The sequence below is a fragment of the Simochromis diagramma genome, unplaced genomic scaffold (genome assembly GCF_900408965.1).
Source record: "Simochromis diagramma unplaced genomic scaffold, fSimDia1.1 OVJJ01000343.1, whole genome shotgun sequence".
Taxonomy (NCBI): domain Eukaryota; kingdom Metazoa; phylum Chordata; class Actinopteri; order Cichliformes; family Cichlidae; genus Simochromis; species Simochromis diagramma.
In genome coordinates, this window is record NW_024386831.1 from 12,973,859 (window position 1) to 12,987,921 (window position 14,063).

The window sequence follows — 14,063 nt, forward strand, 5'->3', positions numbered from 1 at the left end:
TATATATATATATATATATATATATATGTATATAGAAGAACAAAATCCCTCTTGTGTTATGACAGCACATAATGGTCTTTAACGTTTGGCTGAATTTGGCTCGGTAGATTTTTATTATAGACTGAAATGCATTTTAATGTATGCAGTGAAAGCCACTTTAGCTGAATTTTGAACATTCAGCGTTCATGTTTAATTTATGATGTGAGCTTTGGTGCAGCATCTCAGCCTTGTGAATATAGAAACAGCGATAAAGACAACAACAAATAATCGTAGAGATTGACCAAACAATGCAATCAAATATTGATATGAAGCAGCTGACTTTGTGGTATGGATTAATTGCACTGAAACTGCCCGTGGCATTTACAGTTATTTGTAGGCAGCTGTTAGGTATAATTACCCACTCTCCTGAGCACTTTTGACATTTACTTTTGCCTGTTAAATGCTCATGAATTAATGTGACCAGAGTGAAAAACACTCAATATAATTTTCAGTAGTAAAATGCTCAAACCCATTCAAAGAAGACGTACAAATATTACATTCAGTTTGAAAAGTGATAAATCGCAACTGCTTAGCGCCTCACCGATGCAGACGACATCCATGAAGCCGTACATGCCGTAGCAGATCTGGAAAAGCAGATCTTGACGCTGCCAGCGGGCTGACGGGCTAAAAGACGACCACACCAGCCAAGAGATGCTGGCCATCAGGAAGAGGGAGCCCAAGATAGCTGCTGCTATCTGCACCTTCTCTATCACTGTCAGAGAGATAGCCTGCCACTGCAAGAAGCAGAAGAAGTAGAAGGATTAGCGGTAGAGCTTAGGAGAAAATTGAGAAGCTAATCATAAACCAATTAATGTAAACATTCAGATTATAAGTTAATCAGGCTGAACTCAACAAAAAGACGAAGTCACACATCGCTCTCACCCTCGAAAACAGAAATCTGCGGCCTCTCATAACCCCATCAAATCACAGAAAAAGAATCTGCTTCTGCAATCCTCCTGTTCTAAACATCAGAGGGGAAAGGCCTGTTTAATTCAGATGCTTTCATTTTTTTCCACCCTAAATTTCTCAGTTTAGATTCTCCTTCTTTGGGTTGCTCTCTTTAGAGGTAGCCACAGCGGATCATCTGTCTCCATCACACCCTATCCCTAGCATTTTCTTCTGTCACACCAGTCCCCCCTGCATGTCCTCCCTCTTTTCCTCCTGCTTGGCAGCTCCATATTTAACATCCTTTGTCCACCCCAAACATCCTCTGAACATGACTGCCTTCCTTCCTCATTTCTCCCTCCCCAACCTCCTGCAATAATGGCACAGTTTCTTATTGATGATCTGCATGTGTGATTTGGCAAAGATGCCCTTCCTGATGCAACCCTCCCCAACCCTTTATCTAGCCTTGGGACTGGTACTAGAAATATACTGGCTGGTCATCAGAGACCAGCTGGAGCTGCGGTTAATGCGTGTTTTCTTAATAAAAAAACAAAACAAAACAAAACAAAACAAAACAAACAAAATATGACATGAAAACAAGTAACTCCATATAAGTGGTGTCATTCTCCTAATTACATAACAAAGGTTCTATGATTTGAGATTTTGCAGTGTTCAGTTAGACTGCCATTATCACCAAGAAAACAAACAACTTGGTCATAATTTCTGAGCTGTAAATACACAGTGATATTTCTGAATTGGTGAACTTAACACCCACAGCTCACCTGTAGGGGGTTCTTGGTGCTGATGGCAATGACCTGATATTTGTAGTAGCAGAGTTCACAGGCCCAGGAGCCTCTCTCACTGATCCATTTGATGAGGCAGGGCTGGTGGGTGCAGCGCACTGACCCGCTGCACCGGCATGGGCTCAGGAGCTCCCCCTGCAGGAAACAGGCAGAATAAGTTAGTCCCTGCTAACCATGACAAGAGCTTCTCATAATTCAGCCAAAGTAAATGCATAAATGTTCTGCTCTGGTTTGAATATAACTTGATTTAATGGGCTGGTTAACATTGTTTAGATGACCATTTTATGGCCTTATACTACCTTCGTTGAGTACACTCTAAGAAGTGATTTATGATTCAGAAAAAATACCAGCTGACGGACCCTTTCTCTCCATCTTATTTACCTCTTGACGTAACCCCTTTACATACAATAATAAGTGCGTTACACTGTGTTTATATTTCTTGCACTTCTTTGTGTTGGCTTATTGATTTTCTGAGCGCTCTTTGTGCACTGCTAGGCACACACACACACACACACACACACACACACACACACACACACACACACACACACACAGAGCACTTTGCATGCCTGTTACAGCAGAACAACAGATCAGGTGTGAAATGAAAGCTTTGCCTTACACCTAGTTGACAGGCAAAATGCTTGATTACTAGTACCGCCTAAAGTGGAGGATTAGTCACCGAAGCACCTGTGAAAGAGCAAACCCTAACAAAGCTGCAGCATACAGCACAAAGGGAGCAGACAAACCATAGCTCTTGACATCAGTAGAGCTGCTATAGACATTAACTATTTTATACTTACAGAAATGCAAAAGAAGCTCAAAATACTCGTTCTGGTCGACCTACATTTCTCTACAATTCACATAACAGTTTAGAGCTAGATCCAGTATCTGGTCTAGTTATCAGAGGATGGTTTCTTGACATCCTGTCCATCATAAAGTGACATTTTTGAAGGCACTGTTAGTCACTGAGGTTGTTAAAGGGCATTTCAAATCCCTTCTGTCAGCACGATGACAGCCACATACTGTATGATTAATGTGACCGGACAGCCGAATAAATGTTTGTGTTGCGGGTTTATTAAACTCTAGGTGGCACTGAACTATATCTTAAAGAGGTGGCTCTTATATCCTTTTTTAAAAATGACCTTCACTTTACCACCTTAAAGCAGCTGAAGTAAAGGTCTGCCTTCGCTCCCTGAACGGCTGCTCGGTGGTCAGACGTGTGAACCACATGAAAACATCACTGGTGTCAGGTGAGGGAGCAGAGATCAAGCTGCCTTATTTTTAGCCGTTTCCATCATGTTTTCAATCCAGCTGGATGTGACAAGATTTCAGAAAACCAAAGCATTTAGTTTTTCCTTTCTTCCCCTCTCTCTGTCATATAGAAGGCTCGTAAATACTTAAAATGCAGCGAAACCATGAAGTTCACTAAATTTGACACCTCTCAGGGTTTTTTTTTTCATTTTGTACCAAGATGTGCTCAACTATATTCTTCACTAGACATTCCTCTTAAGCCGTATTTAGCCTGAGGAACAGATGAGTTTTCTAATCTCTCACCCCAGGCTCTGAGCTCATTAAAATATATTACTAATCTTGTCATATTGGATATTGATGATGACCCATAAGATGTAGGCATGCCACCTTTTTAAGGTTCTGACCTGCACTTAAGAAACTTGGCTCTATAAAATTCATAGCAAGACCTTCTTGTACAGATATTTTAATCTTAATGAGAATGAACAAAGAGCCTGTAGTGAATGAACAAAAAGAAATTAGCCGGCCGTCTGCTGAAAGAAATCCCCAACACCCCTCCCCTTCCTTCCTCTCTGAACTGAGCCACTGCATTTCTAAGGTATTTTTAATTCAGTATTTTCTCTCCATGTCTACCCTGAGTGCAAAAATTGTACGAAGCAGTGAACAGAGTAAAAAATGCAGCAAGTTTCCAAATGATTTCTCCACGTTGTTATTTAGCTGACACCTCTGACAGACGGAGCAGCACCCTGGTTGAAGAGAAGAGAGGAAAAAGCAGGGAGTTAGGGGAGAAAAGGCCCATCTACAGATGGCCAGGGTGGGAGTGTATTGGCAGGAGGACCAGAACACTTCTGTCGTGTCCAGAGGGACTCGGGCCACTCACTGTGACTGGCCTGATGGCAGCCAAGAGCCGAAACCTAGATCACTCCAATACAACCGAGGCTGGAGGGAGCGCAAGAGAGACCGATAACAAACGTGGCACCAAAGCCCACGCATGGAGAAAGTGATAACTAAATGTCCTTTTGTTGATCAAACAGCAATAATCAGTGAAAAAAAGCCCAACACAATGGAGCAACATATTAAAAAGATATGGCTGTGTTATTTCACATCTCTGTGCTGCATTTTCCCAAAACACCTCCCAACAAGTCATTTTCTCCTTAGAAAATTGGATTCCCTCGCAATGTATATAATGGCATAAAAATAAATTAGAGGTGGCTATTCACATTTTCTTAAGGGTCTCGAATCAATGGAAGTGAACTCCATTAACTCTGAGCAAGGAAAAGCTGTGCTATGATAATCTGGCTCGCACAGAAGCAGAATGAAGGAGGATTTGTACAATGATGCCCAATAACAATCAGTCCGCGGGCTTTTCTTCTTTAAGAACCTGCAAAACTGCCGGGAAAAATTTTCATCTATAAACGTAACCATATTAAACCAATTACAAGGAAAATAAGAGCAATAAGTGAAAAATGAGGCAGAAGGCCAATAATATTTAAGTTTATTTAGTTATGATGACTGATCGTAAAATATATGCAGAGGGATGTTCCACTGAGTGCTGATTTTATGGGAACCATCGGGCCTACAGTGGCGGTTAATGACTCTTTAAAAGGTAATTGAATAAAAAGAGAAACTAGGGTTTCTAATTTATGTTCATGAATTTACAGCCTCTGAAAACAGACTTTAGCAATGCCAAAAAAATAAATGAATAAATAAAATCTAGCATTTTGGCAGCTTGTTTATATCCCATTTCCAACGAACGGGCAAGCAACATATGATGGAACAGAGCAAACTTCAGCACTGTGGGGTCATACAGAAAGAATGATGCTGACGTGACCCCTGGAGGCTTCTTGTTGTGCCTCAGACACAACACACTCTGCAAGTGCATTATCTGTGCTCAGGAGAAAAAGCAAACACACATTTCTACCCAAGCAACAGGCACCCGCACAGTTTCAACATCCAACTGACGTGAAGACAACAGTAGGAGGATTGCCTCAAAGAGCACTTCGGTAACCTTCGTACGTGGAAAATATTCCACAATTTTTCCTTTGCATTACTTAAAAAAAACAATAAACTTCTTTTTTGAAGTATGTGCATAACACGAATGTATCCTGGGAAAATCTATGACCCGAAAACTGCACATTCTTTGAGTGACGAGGTCGAGATTAAGTCTGAAAGCAGGAGCCTGAATAAAGCAAGCTACCGAGAGCGCTCTGTAAAGCTTCTCAGTGACCTTTAGCTAAAAGGAAGCAATAGTGGGCTGAAATACAGTATGTATGTCTCAAGTTAGCTGTTTAGAAAAAAAGAAGAAGAAAAAGATGAATAACCCGAGGTGCAGAGGTGAAAGACATGAATTCATGCAGTTTCATCTGATATTGGCTTCGTTTTTCATTATATTGTTCGCAGTATGTGTCTTACAGAGTGGATTATATTTTCCAGTCAATTCTGATAAAATAAATCATAGGCTGATATATAAATTTATATGTCAGCTGAAAGAGTTATTCTTTGGTTCTTCCTTACCAAACTGGCCATAAAATTCAAGAGAGGAAAAACAACTCTACAAAACAGTCCACAGTCTGTAAATTGTGCTATCAAGACTATGTGTTCAGTGTTTCTTGTTTCTGCAGAGAGGAGGTAATATCAGAGAGATCTTTTTAAAAGGCATTGTCTCATGGCATACCTGAAAAGTTACCATTACAATCACCAGTACCTCTTAAAATCCACATTTTTGGAAATTCCCTATAGAACTCCCTGAATTTAAAAGGAAAATGTGAAATCCTTAAAACCAGAAGCACTTCTGGTTGTGAATCTCACCTCAAGGAAAACGGCACTTATAACTCTGACAGGTATCAGATTACATGGACTTATTACATTGTTTGGTGTCATATTAAATCACAGTGCAATCATTTTTCAATGGCTGCCTCTCCTAGGCACTCAAGACCCTTTTCTAGTGGGATGCTTGAGGAAAGCGATGTCTTTCACTCCCTTCTTTACTCTGTCTCGCCTATCTCAGCCTTGGGGATGGAAGTGTTTTGGAGGTGGGTTGTCAGATCAGATACTGGCTGCTTTGGTCTATGTGACATCCTGGAGGCTAAGGAAGAATAGAGGATAACTAATGTCCCCACTGCCTGTATCACAGAGCGATACACAGAAAGTCCACTCATCCCTCTTTTTTTAAATGGAGCCTCATTCTCCTTGTACCCATTTACACCTCAGCAGATCCATATCTGGACTTCACCCAAGCCAACAACTCAGACAACAAGAAAAGGAAAGCTGGCAAAAGATAAAAACTTGCATAATGATAAGACAGCATGAAATCAAGTGCTATTGACTTGCTGCAATGTCTCAAGGAAGCATTAATGAGATGTGTTGGAGGAGGCCATGGGAAATACTGCAAATTTTCAAGGCAGTGCTTTGTATGCAGTGCAGCATGTGCTGACTATCCATGGAGTTTGGGGAGAAAAAAGAAAAAAAAAAAAAACCAAGGATGAAGCCTTGTCTTCCAATCTCATAACTAGACCCCATGTCAGTAATAATTACAAAGTCTGAGCTCAGAGGTGGAATGATGCACAAAATTGCTCTTGGAGTAATTAGTTGATGAAATACAGAAAGATCATAGGCTATACACTGTGCAATGACCATGAAATGATGCAGTAAATCTTCCGCTTAAAGGAAAAGCAACTGTGAGTGCAGACTGTCGGATAAAAAAATGATGTTCTACACCTCGGTTATCTTGCTTCTTTATTTATTTTTTTTATAACCTCTCTACCTCCACTACCAACAGGCGAGGTGTGACATATTTGTCAACGTGCTCTCAAAAGCTCTGTCAAACAGTGTAACTAATGTGCCTGCAAATTGCTAAGTGTCTGCCTCTCTGATATAATTTAATGTTATTTCTTCGTGGCCATCTTTTCACATTTTCCTCTTCTGATTGATGTACTGTGACATTATCATCAATATGGCCCCAAAGGCGGAGGCAAGCGGTGTGATTAACTTGAAGGCTCTCTTCCATCTGCTTTGTGCACGTTATTATTATGTTGCCGTTTCCAGGTGGTGTGTGTGAGAGGCAGACTGAGAGGTATTTTTTATTTATTTCTTTATTTTCCATGCATATAATGCCTCGATGTGAATTCAGTGTTTGGCTATAATGAGTTGTTACGGCATCCCTGCATATCCTCCACACTTGTCAGCCACTGGGACAAGGTCTTTCATTATCCTCCCACTGCTAGCTTTAGCTGTCTTTTCAAGCCATGCAATGGGATGAGTGCAAGATGCAGTGGGGCCCTATGCTCAGAGAGCTCTCTAGCCCTGCAGCTGCCAGTATTGGGGTTGTTCCTTAAATAATTTTGAAAGTAAGATTACACTATTCTCGATTTTCCACACAAAAAAGCACCTAAGTGTCATGTAATTATAGTTAATAGCATTAAACCTTAAATGTCGGCATAATCATGTGAGGTCTCTTTTATACTCTTTACCACAAAGTTGGCAATAAAAACAGCCCAAAGAACACATTTCAGGAAAATCTTGTAGCTAGAACAAGGCTCAATTGTGCTGCACCAGCCAAACTACAACTGATGAGTTACTGTAATGCGACTCATGCTGAGTTGTAGACCACCAACACTGCTGGCTGCCCTAACAAGACACTACTAGTGTTTTTCTTTCTTCACTGTATAAATAAAACCTGAGCAGTGCACCCTCATCTAATGAAAAGTCTGCAAAATGTGCAACATTTCCAACACCTGATCCGGCCACTCGGCGGAAGGACTTGTTGCTACAGTTAACCTATGCTCCTCTGAGAGCAGCAGCACCAGATTGCATTGTGTTACAAACCCCAGGAGAGCAGGTGTGGGTGAGTTATTATTAATTGATGGATGAGGCTGACATTGCATGGCATTAATCTAATTTAAACATGCAGGAGGACATTTTTCCTTCACTTACATGCTCTGGTCCCTGGAAGCAGATCCTGCACACAGGCGTCCTGAAGCCACTTTCCGTGTAGCTTGTGAGAGAGAACCTCTCCTCCAGTTTGCCCTTTGAGCAGTCATCGGAGGAGCTGCTGCAGCCGCGCAGGGCCGCCGACAGCTCTGCAGCATCGACCCAGCCCGCCACCGGCCGCTCTGCACCCGGTGCCTCGGTGGCTCCCGCAGCAGGCTGGGCAGTTCGGTCCCCGGGGTGCTGGTGGCTCCGCGTTAACGTGTTGTTGTTCTCGGGGACGGTGACGCTTGTTTCATGGCTTTCCGAAGCCTGGCCGCTCATGGGGGTCAGCGGAGGAAGCGGTGTCGGCGGCGCCGGTGGCCCGAGCAGGAGCACCCTCAGGTCACCAAGCAGGACGCAACAGCGGCTCTTCAGCATGCCCTGTCTGCGCAGCATCAGGCTGTCTCCGGCCAGAAACTCACAGCACCATCCAAAGGTGCTGGAAGAAAACAGTATGTACTCTATGCGTCCCCGTCATAAGCAAACACTTCTTCATATGTGGTGGGATGGGATAGTGGGGGCTGAGGTGCGTCTTCCAGCGCTTGTTTGGTTTCAAAGCAGCCTTTTAAGATTTTTTCTTTTCTTTTTAAATCCACTTTAATTAGGTTGGGTGCTTTTTATTGTCTCCCCACGAGGGTGTGGATATAAAATGCAAAAAAATCCCTCCTATGCAAACAAGTGTCTGAAGCCATTAGCCTAAGTTCAATGAATGAAACGGCTATTAGAGGAAAGTCAAATATGAGACTGATAGGAATATGCATTCAAGTAATAAGGTTATGGCCCGCTCACTCAGTGTCCACTGTCATTTCATGGCCTTAATAGTCTGCCTGTTCTCTACAACATAAACTATCTCGACGGGCTTCTCCCTCCGGATTCGCGACGTGTGCAGAGACCAAGATTTAAATCTGCCTTTGGTTCAAAGAACTGAGATAGAGAACAAAATGTCAGCGCTCAATCTTAAAATTAGAAATTAAAAATAAAATCCAGCCACAACAACGAAAGCCACGCTTTAAAACCGGTGGAGCTGTCGACGTCCTGTAAGCTTTTCACACCACGTTAAGTCGATCGATGGCGTGCCATGTTAGGGAAGCGAAAAAATCTGTCTTACCTGGCGAGCTACACCGATTTCTACACGACTCACAGTTTCGGGATTTTTTTTCCCCCCATAGATTTTCAGCCAGACTGCAGGTCGCTGGCAAGTCTCAGTGAGGTTTACATCCCTAATTATCGAATTTCCAAGCAAGCAGGAGGGTTTAAATCCGTCCGTTTAAATCCAACGCGATGGTCGGACTGTCCTGCTCCGGGTGAAAGCATCCGTAGCCCCGGATTCTCCTGTGATCATTGGCTGCTGAACTGGTGCTGCAGCTTCAGCACCATGATTCCTGGGACAGCTCCCAGACGCCACACGTCACCACCGCACAGTGATGCAAGCAGCCAACTCATTACTACAACTGTGGACGGAGACAAATATGCTTCCTTATTTGTTTCAGGGATACAAGGAGACGTTAAGTTAAAGGTGACACCGGTGTTTGTTTTATCTTATTTTAAGGGGGTAGGTGTTCTCTGCCTTTACACCTAGCAAAAAGAGGCGAAACTAAAGTTGTGGATTCCCTTTAATTATTAAAGAATCCAGTTATCACACAGCACAAATTTAGCAGAAATATCACACAGCACAAATAATTTAGCAGAAATTATTAGTAATATCTCAGGTAAATGGTGCAGTTGTGTGGCATGGATAATAAATAGGGTGAAAGAGGATACAATATTGCAAATCATCAAGTATGAACAAGGAAAAGGGGGAGGTGCAGGGTTAGATTACAAATTTAAAAATGCGTCTGATTTTAAGCAGTATAGTAATAACAAGATGCAAAAAACAAATGTTCAAACCAAGTTGTGAAAGACAAATTATACTGAGAATCTTAAGAAAAAATAGCACGACTGTCTTAATCTGTTTTCTTTAAAAAAAAAAAATCAATTATTCATTTGGTTCCCAAGTGGAAGAAAAAAAACCCAATCCATCAACCACTTCCATCACAAATCCCAGAGCACACGATGATTTATTAATATTTGTAATAATTAAACAAAATAATATACAGATGTTATTCAGAGTGAGCCAAAGAGTTTTCTGGTAGTTCGACATTAAAGATGACACATTCGAATTACACTATACTACTGGGTAGTTTCTTTTTCTTCTTCTTTAAGCTGCTCCCTTTAGGGAGATCAGCTGATCGTCCGCTTACATCTCACCCTATCTGATAGGGTGAGATGTAAGCGGTGGGAGATGTAAGATGGGATAGGGCCTATCCCACCTTCCTCTGTCACACAAACCCTCTGCGTGTCCTCCTACACTACATCCATGATTCTCTGCTGTGCTCTTCCTCTTCTCCTCCTTTCTGGCATCTTTTTCTAATATATCAACTTTCCCTACCCTGTACATGTCCAAGCCATCTCAACATTTTCTCCCTCTAACTTTGCCTTCAAACCGCTCGACCTGACTTGTCCCTCTGATAAACTCACTTCTAATTCTGTCTATCTTGGTGACTCCCAATGAAAATTTAACATCTTCAGCTCCGACACGTCTTTTTGGCACTGGCACCACATCCAAGCCATTCATCAGTCTTGCTTCTACTTCCTCATCACTTCAGTGCATACCTCCACCTCTCCAGGCTCTCCTTTTCCTCACTCCTACCACACACCTCACCACTATCTCGCTGTTAGATGTCCTGCACCACCCTCACATACAAAGTTCCTCTCTCATTACTTTCTTTAATGCAGCTCCTTCGGACCTTTATACTTTTTATTCTACTGGGTAGTAATTTAAATCTAAGAAAAAGCAGTCACTAACTACCAACAAATGCAGCAGAATAAAAAGTATAATACGTTTAGCTGTAATGCGGTGGAGTAGAAATAGCATCAAAAATACTCAAAGTATTTTAAAGTTGCTACTTCAGAAAATTGCCTTGGTTAATTTTTTTTGACAAAAGAGAACAACTCCAGGGAAGCTGGGTAGACAAAGGGTGAGCAATTATCCGGCTTGTCAGGGCAGCTGTGCAGCTTGATTGAACAATTGAAATGAACACACCTGTGACTGGACCCTGTCAGCCAACTGAAATGTGTTTTTTTTGGGGGGGGGGGTTGTCAGAATTTGTATGACTGTGGTCAAGCTGGTGGCCATGGGGTGAGCATTTAATGGATTGCCAACAGTAAACTGACACATTAAACTGGCACCTCTCACTCCTGCTGCTATTCTATTCTGGCAGATAATTGCCAGTGATTGCTCTTACATCGCATCTCAGGTGCAAAGTAGTGCCTGATTAAAGTGCTGTTGAAAATAAGCCAACCGTCATTTTGGACTTTTTGAGAAAAACAGCAGACACAAACTAAGATTATATAACAGCAGAGGTGGAGTAAGTATTTAGGCCTTTTCTTAAAAGTCCCACTTTACTTGGAAAAAAAATGTTTGTATGTTTGATCCTCTGGGAACAATTCAGTTTTACACCTCTGCTGAAAGGTTTCCCCTGAGCTCGACACCTCCAGGCAGGATTTGTGGCATCACATCTGGTTTGGGAGTCAGTTTTCGTCTTATAGATAGCTAAGAGCTGACTTTCACTGATGTAGGAGATATCCCTTAGTTAATGGTTAAACTTTTGAGACAAACTTTTTTTTTTTTTTTTTTTGCCTGTCCCGTTTGGCTCTTTTGCCATCAGAATTATTGTCTAAAGGCGAAGAAAGATGCCCAACGGATTTACTTTACCAAATTGACCATCCCAGCCTTGCCGTAATGGTCCATTTGATTCACCTTTTATTGTTTATTTTATTTTCACTTGCTGAATACGGGACAGATTTGACTGGGGGAAAGAAGGGGAGAAAGAAAGAGGGAAAGAAAAAGAGCTGAGAAGAGGGACGGGGGAGAAGGGCAAAAAACAAAAACCAACAGAATAAGCAGAGGAAAAAAAAATGCATATATCGATCACCTGGATCACCTGTTGAGAAAAAAAAAAGAAAACAAGCAGAAGAAAACAAGAGTAATAGAATAAACAACATCACAATGATATATGGGAATATGACAGTAAATACTAAATATTAAACATTATTGTGCAGCACATAAGATCAACAGAACACAGTGTGCTTTGAGGTAGGAGCCAAAAAGGGTGTAGTTTGTGGGTGTGATCACCCGTGTGTACACCTGTGAGCATGGATGCGCTTGTTTTTTTAAAAGGTTCCTTCATGTAATGATCTGCTAGAGGGTGTGGGGGAGCCACTGCCCCGTCCTCCAGGACATGAAGCAGGTATGGAGGAGATCAAAACTTCAGACATCCAGAGGCCCCCAGAACACAAGAGACCAAGGAAGACCAACAGAGGGGCAGCCGCGCCACTGTCCCAGAAAGAGCTGAGGAGAGTCCCAGATGAGGGGTCACTCAGCAGCCGCGGAGCAGAAGCCAGGGGGGGTTGCAGTGAGCTCCACCGGCAGCCAGCTGTGCCTGAGTGACCGAGCCCCAGGCCGAGAGGCCAGGGGCACCCCACCTCCGAAGTGGCCCGAGCGAGCCCCAGGCTCCAGGCCCCGATAAGCAGCTGCCAAGGAGTGAGCCGGTGTGTACCTGGACGCCCATCCCCGGACACAAAGAACCACCAATGCACCGATGTCTGAGGGAGTCTGCCACTGGCAGGGGAAGTGGTGGTGGGGGGAGATAGGCTTCCAAACCTTGGAGGGCCTGAGATGTCCCCAGAGAGGTGGCGTCTGATACCCAACCTGACATATAGACACAGACATGCAGGCACACACAGATACAAACATCCATTCCCACCCTCATGCTCTCATATGCACTTACTCCACACTCAACCAACGTGGAGACAGACATGAAGAGACGCTGTACACACGATCACACTCCCCAAGCGTACTCTACAAACCGGGTCTAGGTACCCTTGCCCCTTGGAGGGGGGAACTGCACCCAGACCCAGGTGGTGTTACCCTTTTCCCTGCGGTGGGGAGAAGCAGACCGCCCCGACTCCGCAGCAGCAGGAAGGCCCCACACTCCAGACCCCAGTCGGACGGCCAACTCCTCCTCCCAGCCCCCCCGCTCCAGCAGGCCGCAGAGAACGGGGGTGAGAGAAGACTCCAAACCTCCCTCCACCCACTCATTGTAGTGTTGATGCATGTGTGTTCTAAGGTGCATTTAAAACCCAGGAGGGCATGGAGCTACCTGCCAGAGAGCAGCAGGTAAGTTGAGACAAACTTTAAAGCGCTGATCAAACATAGCTAAGGAAGAAGAGGCTGACATTATCTTCAAAAGACATGAAGTTAAATAAGAAATTTCTTCAGTACTTGAAATAAAACTTTTTTTTCTCTCTCTTTTTTTTTAACAGTTTCAAACATAACCATGAAGAAAAAGAGCCAGAAACAAAACTTTGGGGAGCGTGCATGGCCAGTGCTTTGTGACACCCCCTCTGACAAGTACCATATGCTTGTAAATGCAGCTCGTAGTCAGCTAAGAGGCTTTTAGTTCATGTGTGGGGTTTTTTCCCACCCATTCTTCCCTCAAAATTCTTCGAGCTCTGTAGATTTTAGGGCTGTCTTGCATGAACTACACTTCTGAGGTGAATTTTTTGATGGTGTTTCAGCTGGAGGACTGTGATGGCCATGGCTTGGCCCTTTTGAAGCACTCCATTGTAGAATTTTAGATGTGTTTGGGGTTATTATCCTGTTGCAGGAGTTATCCTCTTTTCATCTTCAGCTGTTTTTTGTTTTTTTTGTTTTTTTGAACAGATAGTATGATGTGTTGGCTTGCTGAATTTGCTGCTATTCACTGGGATCCATTCTACCTTTTACCAGGAAATGTTATAGCTACAAAATTCTGGTGCTGAATTTTGTTAGGAGAACTCAGAAATTTGTTTTCTGATGGTTTTTCTGGGAAAAAACTCATATTTGTACACATGTATCTGTATACCCATCACCCAGCACTTGAGACTCAGACAAAGCTTCTTTAAATCTTTAAAGTGGACTTATTATGCTCTTTACAATATTTTGTCACGCAGATCCTGTGCAGTGCCATATATAAAATATAGGCAACGTTACTAAATGAAACCCTTTTTGGTTTGTTAGAGGTAACCAATCAGAAGAAA

General features: G+C 42.8%; 1 protein-coding gene across 1 annotated transcript; it reads right to left on the reverse strand.

The window, feature by feature from the left end:
• Positions 1-18: 18 nt before the first annotated feature.
• marchf4 (membrane associated ring-CH-type finger 4) lies at positions 19-9,871 on the reverse strand. The gene is made up of 3 exons (XM_040027980.1): positions 7,908-9,871; positions 1,707-1,862; positions 19-773 (listed from the first exon to the last, which is right to left on the reverse strand). Exons 1-3 carry the CDS (start codon positions 8,337-8,339, stop codon positions 513-515), a joined length of 849 nt encoding a protein of 282 aa, XP_039883914.1. The 5' UTR covers positions 8,340-9,871; the 3' UTR covers positions 19-512.
• Positions 9,872-14,063: the final 4,192 nt, after the last annotated feature.

What these genes read in the sequence shown, in the direction of transcription:
- marchf4 (XM_040027980.1), bottom strand. Translation starts at nt 8,339, where the DNA reads ATGCTGCGCAGACAGGGCATGCTGAAGAGCCGCTGTTGCGTCCTGCTT. An exon ending in GCTTCCAGGGACCAGAGCAT is followed by an intron (nt 1,863 to 7,907) that starts GTAAGTGAAGGA and finishes TGTTTCCTGCAG; the next exon opens with GGGGAGCTCCTGAGCCCATG. An exon ending in GCACCAAGAACCCCCTACAG is followed by an intron (nt 774 to 1,706) that starts GTGAGCTGTGGG and finishes TGCTTCTTGCAG; the next exon opens with TGGCAGGCTATCTCTCTGAC.